This window comes from Leptinotarsa decemlineata, unplaced genomic scaffold (genome assembly GCF_025532065.1).
Source record: "Leptinotarsa decemlineata unplaced genomic scaffold, Ldec_3_MD MMD2_P_RNA_scaffold_9, whole genome shotgun sequence".
NCBI classification, from domain to species: Eukaryota; Metazoa; Arthropoda; class Insecta; order Coleoptera; family Chrysomelidae; genus Leptinotarsa; species Leptinotarsa decemlineata.
This window is the reverse complement of record NW_027412536.1, coordinates 16,749,407-16,766,220: the sequence shown is the minus strand read 5'-3', so window position 1 is coordinate 16,766,220 and position 16,814 is coordinate 16,749,407. Positions and strand designations below refer to the sequence as shown.

Sequence of the window (16,814 nt, the reverse complement as noted above, 5' to 3'; positions counted from 1 at the left end):
ATATATATTTCTCATTAGTTTGTGGGATGACATCCACTTTATCTTTGTTTTTATACAATTCCTTTATGAATAAATGACAATCATATCCACTGAGATTGTGAAAAATTATAGGAATGAAATTTGGCAATTTAAAATTCAAATTACAAGATGAATGAGCAGCAGGGGACCTTTTTTTTCCTGTGAGGTGACAATGATCCCTCACTTTGACTTCGCCATCATTAAATTGTTTGGAACAAATGCCACAATTTGTGGCAGAAGCAAACTGTTCCTCTTCCTCAGGAGTTTGTACATCCATAGGAATAGGAAACCTGAGATGATTTTCATAAATATTTTTCAAATCATTTTCGATTTTGCTAACGAATTTCTGGGCTGCATCCATACCCCTATACGAAACAAATTTTGATAAATCATCATTGTATGAACATTTAATCAAATAAGCAAATGAATAAGGCTCATGTTTGAATGTCTTGATCGAATACGAGTATTCAGGATTTGGTTTAGTGGTTTGAATCGGCTTCAGTACTGATTCAAAATCGGCATACACTACAAATGGTACCTTCATTTGTTTCTCAAAGTTTTCAAAAGTTAGTATATTTTCAGGTACCGTTTTCCCATATTTATTGACTTTGAAATTGGTTGATGGTGTTGTAGTACTCAAGTGATTACAATCATTTATCTTATGACGTAATAGTAATTGTTCATTAGAAAAATATAATAAACAGCCATCACAAAAATATTTCTTATGTTCATGAGCCGATAATTGGCTTGAAACTAATCTTGAAAGATCTTTAATCCAACAATAATGATTATTACCGAAATCATCTGTGATAAGTAACAAATTGACATGTCTTCTAAGTCTTCTCTGAGAGTAACATAATGGTCCAATTATTTCATACATTATTTTACCCTTCTCGAATTTACTTTCTAAACCGTACACATTAACTGAAATATCATTCTTGTCTTCAAATTTCACAATATCTTTCAACTTTACCGGAAAATTCATACCTGTTACATCTATGACTGTACTGAAATGTGGATACGATGAAACTTCTGATGTTCTATCGATTGCAGGATGTAGTGCTGAAGTGATAGCCCATGCAAAACAATGCTGATCTTCATTACGGACATTAACCACGGCCTTCCTACGCTCGATACATTCAGGCAGCTTCACATATGAACATCCACTGAGCGGGCTGTATTTATTAATGTTCAACTCCAGAAACATGATTTTTTCACAAGTCCAACCTTAAATACAGAACAATATTACTAATCCATCCAATTAAAACTTGGTAGAAATGTTTACCTGAATCACGTTCCTGGAATTCTGTAGTTTGAGCGATAATCCCATTTCGAAATCCATCAAATAAGGAATTCAAATCAGTAGATTGATCAACTGTTCTATTCTGTGAATTAAATGATTTGGTTTCCTTCAGGTCTTGTGTTTGTAGAATATAACTCCCAAATACTTCCATATTCACTTTGATGATTTTGTGAACCCTGATGGCCGATTCCAATAATTCTATAACTTTCTGCCTGATTTCATTAAAGAATAACATGTAATCGGTGGAAACAATGGAACTCTGCACCCTGTATGTCGCAATCCGACGTTTGAAGGCGCTCTTTATAATTTGAACACCATCACTGAATTGAACACATGTATTATTCTTATGTTGTAGAGTTCTATTGTGAGAATTCACTTGAGTCAATGGAATCATCACATTACAACAATTACATGTGTACATAGGTGCTGCAGCGTCATCTAATCTCACTCGTTTCACTGATGGCCCTCCTTGGCAACTCTGGAGCTGATGACGACGAAGGTTGTCACTACGGGTAAAAGATTTACCACATTCACAAGAATACATTTTCTATGATATGTTCTCACTAACTCACTCGATGGAAACTGACATAACCAACACTCGCCCGCTTCTTAAATACCATAATCCACGTCGCCTGCGCATCACCGTAGAGAGTGAGGGTAGGTAAGGACACATCGATGCATCCACTAGAGATGCCTGACGTCACAGCCAAGCCCATCTCCCAATTTGATGCGAGTTGCCGGCACGAGCAAGCAGTGATCGTTGCGCTCTCGGAGAGGGCAGACGTTTGCACAGTCCTCGCCCGCCTGCGTGTCACCATCAATAGCGAGGGTAGGGTGATGCGTTACGTCACATCATTCACTGCTTCGAGAGCGATAGCCGAACAAGCAATTGTCGTTGCGCTCTCGGAGAGGACAGACGTTAGCACAGTCCTCGCCCGCCTGCGTGTCACCATTGATGGCGAGTCTGGGGCGTTACGTCACATCCTTCACTACATCGAGGGAGGTGAGAGCAGACCGATGAATACGCATTACTCTGCCACACGTCGTGGAGTGAACATGTCGCTCTCTAGCCGTTGAACGGTTATTGCTGTGACGTCACTCCACTACTAACTTGGTGCCCTCACACCGATGGAGCATTCATTACTTGGAGGATCTTCGAAGTATGCAGACGTATGTTTGTACATAGACAAACAAGCACATGATGAAACCCTGTACCGTGCATTCTCTTACACACACACACACACACACATACACACACAAAATCTCATATGAAAAAAAAATCTGAACGATCCATGCACCAGACACTTCAAGGTCACAACGCCTTGACTTCACTGCACAACAAAAAAAAGCAAATAACACGTCATATTGGTGGGGGGAGGATTAGAACCGGGAAAAAATTTCTGAACAATCCATACACCACACCCTTCAAGGTCACATCACAGTGACTTCACCAAACAACAACCAATAAAAAAGCAATTAATACGTCATAGTGGTGGGGGGAGGCTTAGAACCGGCTCAAATCTCCTACTGTGGCATTCCAGAACATCACTGAGGAACAGGTAATCAATGTGATGCGCGCATCAATTGAAAAAGTTGAACTTTGCCGTGATCAAGGACGAGGCCATTTTGAAAATTTATAACCTCAATGGACTAATTTGAGACTTTCATGCAATTGCTTGAAGGTGGTTAACAATGTTTCGTGGTGCATTTCATCAGTTTGGAATTCCATTGTCTGATATTATATAAAATGATTTGAAATCCGTGAAACAATCAGTATAAAATTCAAAAGATTAGCTGAATAATAACAATTTTATTGAGGAAAATACTGAAATTACAATAAAATAACATACAACAGCAACAAAAAAAACTATTATTACGAGCTGGAAATTAAAAAACTTGTAACAACAAATGAAAATTAAAAGATTCCAAACCAAGTTACTTCACCACGTTTCAATTGTTAGTATCCACAATCGTCTTCGGGTGATTACGTCGGGTGGTTGTTGTTTGTATGTTAATTCATCGTAATTTCAGTTTTTTCCTCAATAAAATTGTTATTTTTCAGCTAATCTTTTTGTTTCTTTATAGATTCTTCTTGCAATTATTCAGAAACATAGAGAATATAAAGTGAAAGTGTGTGGTGCCAAATTATTCGTAAGAATGATCTTTCACAAAAAGCCGACGAGCCAACCCCTTTCCATTTGAAAAAATCAAGTTAACTGGAAAAAATTCATATATTTGCGACTGTGAAATAATTCTTAAAACGACTGTGAAGTCATAAGCCTAAAAGTCGTAGTTTTCCCATGTTACTTGATCAAGAATGAAGCGATTTACACGATCCATGGCATTCTAGATAAAAAATAAAAATTGGAATACAAAATTATTTTATTCCTCAAATATTGAAAAGTGAAGTATCCTTGGAATTTGAATGTCATTTTCGATCTAAATAAGTACAAATATATAGGATGTCCCATTAAAAATATAAAGTTGGGGAAGTACGGCAAAACAAGTAAACATGTCAAAAAATGTAAATGAAACTATCATACACAACCCCCAAATTTCGTTTTTCTAGAGAAAATGTAGTTCCAAATGAAACTTTTCATTTGAGTGGATTTGAAACTCTGATCAAGATAATGAGTGAAAAAATGATTAAAAATATATGTAAGATGTAAGGTACTCTAGAAAGACGAAGAGCGGAGATTTTTTCAGAGATACCGATGAAATCATTGTATACGACATCATTCAATTGTTTCTGGGTCAAGAAATTTGAAATCCGAAATAAACGTAAAGTTACTTGAAACCGGTATTTATGATAAAAAACAATTGAAATCCGTTTCTGAAGAATTTCGAATGGAACCTGTATATTTATTCAGATTGTTATATAGCATGAGTAACCGTATACTTTCAAAATTGAAATATTGTTGAACAACTTGATGTTGTGAAAAACAAAAGATGATAATTGCTCAGTTTTTGTATTGAAATTCATCACCGTTTTGCGTACTTTTCATTTTCTATTATTTGAATGCTATGTTTTACTTTATTAACATACATTTCATAATTTTATTAAATGCAACTTGAATTTTTTGCATCTGTTATTTCTTAAATTCTAACATTAAAGTGTCATAAATGTACTACAGGTACCAAGCGGTTAATTTCTGTGTGCCAGTGAAAAAAGTAAAAGTTTCAAAGCTTCCTACTTTATCTGATTAAAAAAATTATAATTGAAAAATGAAAAAATGCACTTCATCGATGGTAAAGAAAAATGAACAGCATAATATCTTTGTCATTTTTTGTAGTACAAGTGGAACACATCAATGATACAGTTGGAAAAATACCACTCCCCATTGAAAGTTTCTAGATAAATGAAGAAAATAAACTATTTTTCATTCAATACAAAATCACTTACTGGGTGATCATTATTCTCAACATGATAAATAAACAGCAAAGATAAATTTAAATTCATATGTGTAAACAAGGATGATATTCAAATTGGTAATCCAATATAATAATTATTATATGACTTTCATGGAAGATATAATCAAAGTTTTCAAAACCCTGTTATGTAATATATTATTTTTACCTGCACATGCAAAAGTTTCGTTCAGTTCTATATTGGCTGATAATCAACTACAGGTAAGTAAATGAAATTGGGAAATATAAAGATCATAAAGTTCATTTCGAATTGAAACAGGTACATTTTTTAAAATTGAAAGGAGTATATCGTTAGGATAGATTGATTGTTGGAAAGACAAGGTTTGGCTTTCTACTTTCCAGAAACATATCATTTCAGGTATTAGTGTTACGATGAATGTATCTCGGATATTCGTTGGGTTACATTTTGCTGAAAAAAACTTGTCAGTGTCTCAGGTACCCTATTCCTGATGATAAGTGTATTCCTGAAGGAGAGGAATAGTTTGCTGTTGCCTTAAATTATGGTAAACTGAGTGCGAGATCATTATAATGTCATTGAGAAAAAAGTTTCCATGCCGCTCATTCACCATGTTATTTGAATTTCAAATTACCAAATACTGTTTCTGATATTTTTCACAATTTGAGAGGATATGATTGTCACGCATGTACGAAGAAATTATTAAGGAACAAAGAGAAAGTAGATGTTATTTCCTAAACTGATAATAATACACCTATATAAAGAAAATAGTAAGGTGAAGAAGAATCATTCGAAAATGAAATCATAAATAGTTACAAATCCATGTCGAATTCTTCAGAGAACTTGGGTGCCAACTTGACTTTCGATCAACGCATCGAAATGCACAAATATTTTCTACAAATTATTTTGTCGACGACATTGACTAATTGAAATACGCATCAATTCCAACCAAAAATAAATTTTATGTCAAATTCAACTATGACCTTATATCAGATATTATGCTAGAGTAACTAGTATGGTCGTTATTTCAGTGTCAGAGTTTGGATGAATATTTCACTTTGCCACATCAGATGTACTATTATTTTTGAAAACTTTCGAAAAATATGTTCGGATGAATCGATGTCTGTATCTGTAGAGAGGGTGAGTGTAAACCCACAGCAAATAGACCATATAAGACCCATTGTACATTTTCCCGAGGAGTTGTCCTCCAAGGTCATCGTCCATACTGTTCTTTCCAGGAAGGTGGACAGGTCACTGGGAGACATCTCCTTCATATCGGCAGGTGTAGGCCAAGACTCGCCGAACACACACTTTCTTATTGACGATAACTCCGGACACTCGCATAAGACATGCCTGATCTCATCTTCCTGTTCACACATCCTGCATAGAGGTGTGTCCACTGTTATGGAGATGTTTCCTTAGTTGACAGTGGCCAGTCAGAAATCCTACTGTTAAGCGTAGATTTTTCCTGGTCATCGCCATATATAAGATTGCATCCTTTGATTATATCCCATCTCTTAAGGGATCAAGCATGAGTATAACATTTTGCTAGTTCCGCAATCGTCGAAGTCATCAGGCCGCAGGTGCCACTGGGTTCTAAAATTCTTAGTCCAGCCGCTTCCTTGGCTAAAGAGTTGGCAATGCGATTACCTTCACTCCTGTCGTGCCCTTCAACTCACTTCAGAATAATGTTATTATCTACCGAGACTTTGGCTAAATCTTGATGGCTTGATGATGCTTGTCTGCTGTCGTGCAGATGGTTATGTTTTTGCCAGGAACTCCTTTCCTGGTTATTTCTTTTGTGGTAATTGAGATACCAGTCAGTTCTGTTTGGACCACGATGGTATTTTTTTCCATTCCCCACTTAATCCTTAGGCTTGGTGATCTGGAGTACATTCCACATCCTAAACCTTCTTTGGTTTTTGAGCCGTGTATGTTCGGATGAATATAAATTAAAAAATGTATATTTATATTAGGTTTCCAAAAAGGTATACGCGGTGGAATCTGTCAGTGTAGCTAAAGAAGCCATAAAGCAAATAAGACATTTTTACCAAATTATAATCCCAATGAACAAAATTCATTCACTTCATACTCGAATGCAACAAATATATATGCCCATAGTATGTCACAAACATTACCGATGAACGAATTTTCATGGTTAACAACCAGTGAAATTCTCAATGTTCATATAATGAATTTGGGTGCTCATAGTCTGGTATGCAGCGTTTTCTGGTTGATGATCAGCCATTCATCAGGTGTAATTTCTCTTGTCAGTAGTGTGCAAATATGTCGTCCAGGTTTTGTGGTAAGTGCGTTCATATTTATCGTTCACGAGACTGTGTTGCTTTAAGTGGATATTCATTATCCCCAAGAATTACATGATAAACATTTCAATCTTCCGTTTTCAGTTGAAAGTTTGATATCTCCATGTGTGGAATTTAAAATTCCCAAATCATTTATAGACCTGAATGATGAAAGAACATATTTTGTTATTCAAAGAAACTTATAGCAAGCTATCAACAATGATTGATTGTAATCGTATTGGATGAAGCTCTATATAGATCTGGATACTGAAATGCGAAAATCCAAAATAGTATACCTATTACGTACCGAGTAGAATAAGGAGCTATTCACCCACTAGCGACACGTTTTAAGTAGGAGACTTTAGCCCAGTGCAATAATTCGCTGGTGCGTACTATACTTTTTCTACGACTGACCGTAGAAAGAAATGGTACAATACATTTGTTTGAGATTATGGCTAATGGAAAATGAACTCATTGACTCAGTCTGTCATAACTCAATCGAATGATTCAAAAGTTGGTGACAATATTTCCTACAAATTATTTTATTAGGGTTCATTTTTGTTATAAATAGGTTCATTTTTGTACATAATTATGTTTTCTGATATATAATTATATCATTCACATAAAAAGAGAATTCCAGAAGTGGGATTTGAACTCAGGTTATAGGAAAATATATACAATGCATACACGCCATACCGCTGAGCTATTCTGGCGATTAGCAATTTGATGTTTGATTGGGATATGAGTAGTGATATAGACTTTTTGAGTGAATAGATCAATTTGAAGAGTTTCAAAAAATATAATGACATCAAATACAAGTGCGAACAGGTACTTTTTGGTCGGTAAAATAATTTCAAATCCAATCATTTTATTCAAATGATTAGTTTAAAATGGAGGGAGTAGAAAAGATTTTTATAATGAATGATGCGTTACGTGGAGTCATAATGGATCCCGTGTTTCATGAAACTCTTCAAGCTTTCCATGATGAAATAGCATGAACTAGAGTAACATTGGCCCACAAATACAATAATTTTGTATAGCCCTCATTCATCGCAATATCTGAGGGCTCAATAAGGTTTATTCAATGCTTCACATTGACCTACTGTGCTACTCTACCACGAACACTCCAACTTCAAAAGTAGTAGTGGAGTGGAAAGGACTCTTACCGCAATCAGAATCATATTATAAAAGAGATGTGCTCTCAAACTGCATGAAGTAATCCGAAGCGTATATGAGAAAAAAGCGAGATAGCTGAAAAACGATGCGAATAATGTTCAATAAATTGATGGATGTCGCTGTTACAACATGGTAGGAGATCATAATGAAGGAAAGATAATTGAAACTTTCTATGTTTTTCACCACTTTTATCTGTAACTGACGTTACTGCAGTTTCGTCTTATGAGGACACTTTTAACAGTAACGTTAGTTACAAATGAAAGTGGTAAAAATATAGAAAGTTTCAATTCTCTTTTCTTCATTGTGAATAATGTTAATTTTTAATGAAAAGGACAAATTATTGAAACAAAACAACAACTCTAATGAGTGTCAGCCAATACATTCTTTTTTTTATTTACACTTCTAACACAGTTGCCAGTTTTACAGCTTAAATGACAGGAGCACCAAAGAAATTTTTTGAGCTTTCAACAAGCACAGTTAGAGTCATTTTAAAGAAGTATATTTGTAGAAAACTTCAAATCCATCATTTCGTCAATATTCTAATGATACATGTGCCGTCAAGTGTGTCAAATATGTATGGCAGACTGTTTATCAAATTTTTCAGCCATTCCAATTATGGGAACATCGTAAAGCATGATATCGTTGTTGGTAAGTACTGTAAGTAGTTGAAACTCTTTCATTCTGTATTCATCCGTCGGTAAAAAAAACAATGTTTATGTAATTTTCCCCAAATACGGTCCACATTTTCCTACACAATCTTCCAATTCACATCGCTGCCGGTGTACTCAACAAATGTACAAATAGCTGTCTCAGTAGATATCCCAGGATAAAACCAGCTTTGTGAGTCCTCAAATATTTTATGTTTATCAAGGTAAGGTATCTATTATACATAGCTCTCTCGATTATTTTGCTTATAATGCTGGGTACAGTTATTTGCCTATAGTTATCCATTGAGAGAAGATCGTCCTTTTCATAAGTTGGAGTAACCATGCCAGTTTAAGTTCGTCAGGAAATACGCCCGACTAAAATCATATTTGGGAGCTATTCGGTAATTTGCAAAGCTATGCTCTTCACCAATTTTGTCGAGATGCAGTCAACTCCTACTGAATTTGATTTCTTCAAATTTTTTATAATTTGTACGTACAGTTTATTGATTACAAACCGGGTTAAAGTAAAAGGAATTACTAAAATTCAAATAGCATTTGGTACATCGTTCAATATTATCAATGGCAAAACGATGTTTTATCGCAAGTTTGGCAGTTTTTGAAAAATGTTTGAAAAAACTATCAGCAACCATTTCATCATCATCAAAATATTCACTACTGATTTTCAATTCAATATTCGACTTACTTTTTATTTCACCAGTTTTTTCTCTTACAAGTTTCCAGACATGTTTTTGTTTGTCCACATCGTTGCTCATATTTTCTATGCTTGTTTGATGAAATGCATTTTTGTCAAGTTTAGTTTTCAGCGTATATGTTTTCGATAAATATCTGTATTGTAATTCTAAGTGTTAATCAGTGAAATTGTTTTTGAGCCAGTGCAAAATTTTTTGAGTTTTCCTCATTTCTATCGTTTCCTCAGTTATCCAATATTTTTTATTGGTAGTTCTTACGTTTTCATTTTTTTTTACAAGTGGGCAATAGAGATCGAGTGCATAGGTTAAAATTTCGGGAAAGCTTCTATACATTACATTAATGTCAACAAGGGTATTCAAAAAAGGAAAGTAATCCTCTGTTGAATGATTTTGTAAGTTTTTCATGTTATCTTCTCCCACGTCTCGGAAAATTGATTGGTGGCTTTTCCTTATAATTTCATTTTTATATTCAACTCAAGGTCATAGTGATCGGCCAATTTCAGATCACGAATAATTTCTTCATAGTTTCCACTGGGCAAATTAGTGAAAAAGTAGTCAATTTTTGTGCTCGTTGTTTTTCCGTTAATGCTGTTGAATACCTTTATTGGCTGGGTATTCTTTGTACATAGATTGTAAGAATGTATGAGATCTAAAAATATTTCCTTTTTATGGAATCCGTCTAAAAATCAATATTAATGTCTCCACACAAAATTATACTATTGCAATTTTTTGCACAATGGTTTAGTATTTGTGTTGTTTGAGTAATGAGTTGATTAATATCACCACTAGGAGGTATGTACATAACTATTATACAATATTTATATCTGTCGATTGATAACTGTATCGCACAAAATTCTATGTGCATTTTGTTTGATGCACTACTATTGCATTTTTTATTAATGAAACAACGATAAACGGTTTTAATCACGATCGATTGACAGTTTACATACATTATTTTCAGATCTGGTTGTGAAATATTTGTTCGTTTTGATGAACTGAAATTCGCAATTGTCATTTATTCGGAAGCGAAATCGCTTGACTATCACTCCTTTTGGCCAGTGGCTAGGTGTATATAATATTTCGTCAAGTTCTATATCAGCTTCAACTTTGTATGATAGAATACTACCCAGAGAATTCAATTTAGTGACATTGAATTGATGTCCTGGAAATCGTTTTTCTTGGTATTTTTTGATAGCCCCGGGTGTGGAGGTTGCTTTACAGCGCCCGACATATAACCAAAGTCGGCGTGGAGAGGCGCCGAAGTCACCTGATTCATTAATGTCAGATTTGTCCTCTGTGCCATCAGTACCCACTAACACATTCTTCCTTTTTTTTTCTACTTCTTTTTGTCACATCACAGTAGGAACTCTTCTCTAGGGGGTTTTTATCTAGCAGTGCGTTTATATTTTTTCGCGGAGTATTTCCCACAATCGTGTCAGCTGATGAAAATGAATCGTGATGACTAATGTCATTCGTTGCAGGTTCCTCGGACTCTATAATTAATATGAGGATGATTAATGAGCATTGACCATTTCTATATTGCTTTCTTTAATTATCTAGCAGACACGTCTTGCTCGCACGATAGTCACACGATTAATATAATATAAAGCACGAAATTCAAAATGATATAGGTAATAATAACTGTATTCCACGCCCGTTGAGTGACGCTTGCGCCTTTTGCGTCGTCAAATTATACACTATCATCAAAATAGAGACACAACATAAGAGACAAGTAGTAAGAGGTATTTATTCTGCACAAATCATCAGACGTTATAGCATCCCTGCTGAATATGGGAATTTGTAGCTCCAAACGGAACTGAAGCACCGACATAAGAATGAAGTTTATATTCTTCGAAAAGAACATGTCCATCTTTTCCCGCATGGTAGAAAGAGCGGTTCCCTTTCAAAATATGACTGAACTATTACAGAAGCTGGCACTATATGAGGCATTGGTTCATAAAGCTGCCCATTATATGACGGAGTATATTGAATTTGATATTGATCAAGTTGCGTGGGAACTTGTGCTGTTGGTACCTCTTCCTTGGCCGTTCGTAGTGGAGAAAAGTTGTTGAAAAAAGGGCTTCGTCGTTGAGTTTCGATTTCTCTGAACTGGGAAGGCTGAATCACTAGGAGAGGTTCGTTACGGACCCCTTGGAGAGGTCCAATGGTAATTCGTACTTCAAACTGCAATCCACATGAAGAGGTCTTGAATAGTCTTTATGTAAAGGTACTTGCTCTGTCCTCTGAGGAGGATGCAGTCTAGCCCTCAAATACCGTCTATATTTTTCGAAAACAATGTGTTTATCTTCCAGGCGAAATGAAAAACGTTCTGGGTTGGTCAAGTTTCCAGAATCGCGACCTGCGAATATGTAAGTCCGTCCACAAGCCGGAACTAGCGGTTCACCTCTACAGTGAGGCTGAACCATCGAAGAAACTGGTACTAGAGGAGGCATTGGCTTATAAAGTTGTCTATCATTTGACAAAGTATATTGGATTCGATGTGGATCTATGTGCTGCGGCAGTTGCTTGGGAAGTTCTACTTTTGATATCCCTTTTTTGATCGTTCCAACTGGAGGAATGTTGTTAATGAAAGGGTCTCGTCGTTGTCTTCTGATTTTCCTGGAGTAGGAAGGATGTATCATCAGGACAGGTACGTTATGGATTCCTTGGGGAGGTTTATAATTTGGTAATTTGTACTCCATTCTGCAATCCACACGAAGGGGTTTCGAATAATCCTTTTGTACCGACACTTGCACTGTCCTCTGAGAAGAGCATAATTCGTTCGAAGAATAACACGTGGCCATCATACTGTTATAACCAAGTTTCTGTCCTAGATTGACTGATTTTCTATTCTATCGCACCTGTATTCTGGTATGGAAAATTAAGAAACACTTCGAGTATGTTCCAAAGTTCAAAGTATGTTGATATAACTGCAATACTCAATTTAAGATTTTAATTCGTCAAAACTCACTTCAAATACCTAGCTGAACTGAATATGTTCATTGCTCGACAACTTATATAGTACTCAGGTATATTAGGGTCAATGACCTCAATATTCCAGGTACACGAATTGCATCCCCACTCTCTCTTGTGGATTAAACAGTACCGATCAGTGTTTGAGAATGACCAAGACAATGCCATTTCTAGAATATCAGTCTGAGAAAAGCTAACAAGTCTGTTATATAAATAATCAGGTTTTTTTATCAAAAGCAATGTATATATGTTGGTAAGAATATGTGAAGTGTGTAGTTTTCCAAGCCTTAACCATGCGGAGTCATCTCTCCCTCTAGATTTTCTTGGCTTTTGCATCCGTACGGCGCATTTAGCCAGATGCGGAGTCATCAAAAGAATTTTTTTTTTTTAATTAGATTTCAAACCGCATCAACCACATAGGGTTATTAGCGGCGGTACATATGAGATACAGTATATCGGTATACATTAAATTGAATTAAATATATGGATTCGTTTGACATATTTTATTACATTGTTCCATTCTCTATTTAGAATGGTGGATATGTCTCCGGTTAGCTTCAATTCGTTTATCTCTTGTTGGTGCTGTTGACATTTGAATAGGTGTTCCACAGTTAGGTCCATGTTGCAATTTTCACATTTACTTCGAGCTTCATTTTTTAGTAAATGTTGGTGAGTGATACGAGTGTGTCCAATTCTTAGGCGACTTATGGTTATTTGATTTTTTCGACTAAGGGCAGCATTAGACCGGATATATCCATTACTTCCTCTATTACTGCCCCCTTATTATTCAATGAAACACTTCCCCATATAGGATTATGACTGTTGAAGTCACCTAATATTATTCGAGGTTTTGGTATTTGTTGGATTAGATTATCCATTTCCATTACAGAAATATCTCTGTTAGGTGGAATGTAAATGTTACAAATGTTTATGCGCCGTGGTGATATTACTGACACTGCCATTGCCTCTATTTCAGTCAGGAGAGGGATCTCTCTTGCTTCTATAGATGCCGAGCAGTAAATAGAAACACCGCCACTTGCTTTGAAGCCCGTTGTTCTGATTTTGTGAAAAGATTTGTAATTTTTAAGAGCATATGTATGTTTATTACTGAAATTGGTTTCTTGCAAACATATTATTGAAGGTTTCTGTTCGCTTATTAGCAATTTCAGCATCTCTAGATGGGTAAAAACCCCATTGATATTCCATTGTAATATGAATGTGGGATAATTTGTAAATTAGAGTTGATATCGAGAGATCAATCAGTAAGTCTCTAGCGAGCATTTGCTTTCATCTGATACTGAAATATTGGAGCTGGTTTCCAATTCTGCATTTAATTGTTTAAGAATTTTTGTTTTAATCTTAGTGATTCTTGATTTGATTCTACGATCCTTGAGTAAAGGATATATCTTCAATAGCATATCTAGCAGACCCTGAATGTCTTCCGTATAATTTTTTGCAATACAAAGGATGTCCGAAGCGCCAACTGAGTTCTCCAGAAAGTCTGATAATTGATCAAAGTTGAGTGTGAATGGCGGTAGTTCATTTTCAATTGTTGCTTTGTTTGGCATAATGAGGGATTCCATTATTGAAGAATTTTTTTTATTTTTTTTATATTTATTTAGCTTCAACCACAGAGGGTTATTAGCTGGATGTCAATTACAAATCTGTATCATTATTACAATATTATAATGTCATTTAAATTTTATTCATTACATTTATGTCACTAAGGAAATTTAATAGTTGACTATGGTCCAATTTATCACTTAATATAGTTTTCAAGTCATCTCCTAGATTATGGCGACGTCTCTCATTTGCGTTAAGTGGGCGCTCGGTTAAAATATGTGCGACAGTCAATTCAGTACCACATATATAACACATTGGAACTTGTTCTACTGAGAGTAGATAACTGTGCGTGAGAAATGTGTGTCCAATACGTAAGCGAGATAATATAGTTTGTGTGTGCCGTTTCTAAGGTATTATTTTCCATGGTGAGACGAATGGTTTGACTCTGAAAAGTTTGGAGTTGGATGTATCCCATTTTTGTTGCCAGTGTAATGTGAGGTTCTTTTTCAGTGCTGGTTTGATGTCCTGGTGAATACTTTTGGTTATTTGATATGTAGATCCATCACCGCTTGCTGCTTCTCTTGCTAATCTGTCTGCTTTCTCGTTGCCTTCTATTCCGATATGAGATGGGCACCAGAGGAACTGAACATTTGAGTTTTTCTTCTGAGAAATTTGTAATTCGGACTTTATTTCAATTAGGGATGGGTGAGTTGGGTATAATTGTGAAAGTGACTGAATAGCGCTCAAAGAGTCTGAGACGATTATCCAATTTGATGTTGGTTTTGTGTTCAAGTGACGTAGTGCTTCGCAAATTGCTATGAGCTCGGCAGTAAATATGGTGGTAAAGGGTGGTAGTTGGAATTTAGCGAAAGACTCAATGGTTGTATATGCAGCACCTACGCCACTTTCAGAATGGGAAGCGTTAGTGTATATGCACTGAAATTTTTCAAATTTTTTGATTGTTTCTAAAAAAAGTTTTTTCAATAATAATGGATGATTTTCGGATTTCTTCAGATGGCTCAAATCCAGGATAGTAGATGGGATGTGTATTGTCCATGGAGGAGGGGTAATAATTTCGGTAGGATTAATTGTTTCAGGTAGGGTTAAATTCAGTTCTCCAAGGATTCTGTTCACTCGTTCGTAGAAAGGAAGACTTATCTGCTTTCTGTGATTGAATGTTTCCTGAAACCTTTTTGCGAATACATGTCGGTGCACTGGATTATTTGGATAGGCTGATATTTTACTGGCATATGACAGTGTTAAATATTTCCGACGATCAGCCAGTGACGGTTCTCCGGATTCGCAATTCAGGCTATCGATTGGGCTAGTACAGAATGCTCCAAGAGCGATTCGTAAAGCAGCGTTGTGAATTATGTCGAGTTGTTTCAGTGTGCTCTTTTGAGCTGAATTATATACTATGCTACCATAGTCCAGTTTGCAACGAATTAATGTTCTGTACATTGTCATGAGTGTTGGGAAGTCTGCTCCCCATGATGTGTGAGATACAGATTTCATTAAGTTGAGTCCTGTTTGACAAGTTATTCGAAGTGACTGAATATGTGGGTTCCATGAAAGTTTATTGTCAAATTCCATGCCTAGGAATCTTTTACTTGTTACATAGTCAAGTGGGAAGTTATTCAGGTATAATGTGGGATGTTGTGGATTCCTTTTTTTTGTAAAATGCATCACTTTTGTTTTGTTGTATGATAATTGGAGTCCGGTAGTCTTTGACCAGGTCTGTATGTTATCGAGTGCTTTTTGTAAGTGATTTTGAATAGATGTTGTGCTTTTCCCTTTCACATATATCACTAAATCGTCCGCATATAGCCTTGCTCTCACTGGGGACTGACATGTAGTCACTAATTTGTTTATAGCTATGAGAAATAGAGTTCCACTTAAGTTTGAGCCTTGTGGAATTCCGTTCTGTTGTAGTTTTTTTCTGGATAGGTAACCATCTGTTCGAACTTGGAAATATCTTTTTCTGGACAACTTTTCAATAAATTTCAAGATGTTGCCATTGATGAACCATGTTTCTAACGTCTTCAATATGTCGTAACGCCACATTGTATCAAATGCCTTGTGTATGTCAAAGAAAACTGCGATGCATTTCTGTTTGCATGCCAAGGATTCATGTATTTCGGATTCAAGACTTACAATGTTGTCAAGGGTGGATCTATGTTGACGAAAACCGCTTTGTTCGGATACTATCAAGTTTTGTTTATTCAGGAACCATGTTAGGCTGTTATTAACTATCTTCTCTAACAGTTTACACATACTGCATGTTAATGATATAGGTCTGTAAGCTTGTTCTGAGTGTTTTGGTTTACCGTTCTTGTATATTGGTATAATTATTGACGAATACCATTGTCCTGGGAAAGCATCATTCATCCAGATGTAGTTGAATATATTCAGGATAATTTGTTTGGCATTTTGAGGGAGTTTTTGTAGGAAGATATTAGGTATATTGTCGGGTCCAGGGCATGTATTTTTCGTATTTTGAAGTGCTTCTGTAAATTCGTCCATAGTAATCGGTAAGTTGAGTGGAGAATTGTCGTCATTGTATTTGATATTTTCAGATTCTTTGAGTTTTTTATAATTCTGGAATTCCTGAGAGTATGTTGAATCATTGGATGATGTTTCGAAGTGGTCTGCTAGTACTTCTGCTATCTCTTGGGGTTCAGAAATTATTTTGTTATTGTGGGACAGCTGTTGAATTTTTCTAGGAGTGTTATGGCC

The 16,814-nt window shown here is 35.7% G+C and overlaps 1 protein-coding gene across 1 annotated transcript; it reads right to left on the bottom strand.

The window, feature by feature from the left end:
* Positions 1-14,162: 14,162 nt before the first annotated feature.
* LOC141480621 (uncharacterized) lies at positions 14,163-15,539 on the bottom strand. Its single transcript, XM_074170814.1, has one exon. The coding sequence runs from the start codon at positions 15,537-15,539 to the stop codon at positions 14,484-14,486; it is 1,056 nt and encodes a 351-aa protein (XP_074026915.1). The 3' UTR covers positions 14,163-14,483.
* Between the last annotated feature and the right edge of the window lie 1,275 nt (positions 15,540-16,814).

Coding starts and splice junctions, on each gene's coding strand:
- LOC141480621 (XM_074170814.1), bottom strand. CDS start 15,539: ATGTACAGAACATTAATTCGTTGCAAACTGGACTATGGTAGCATAGTA.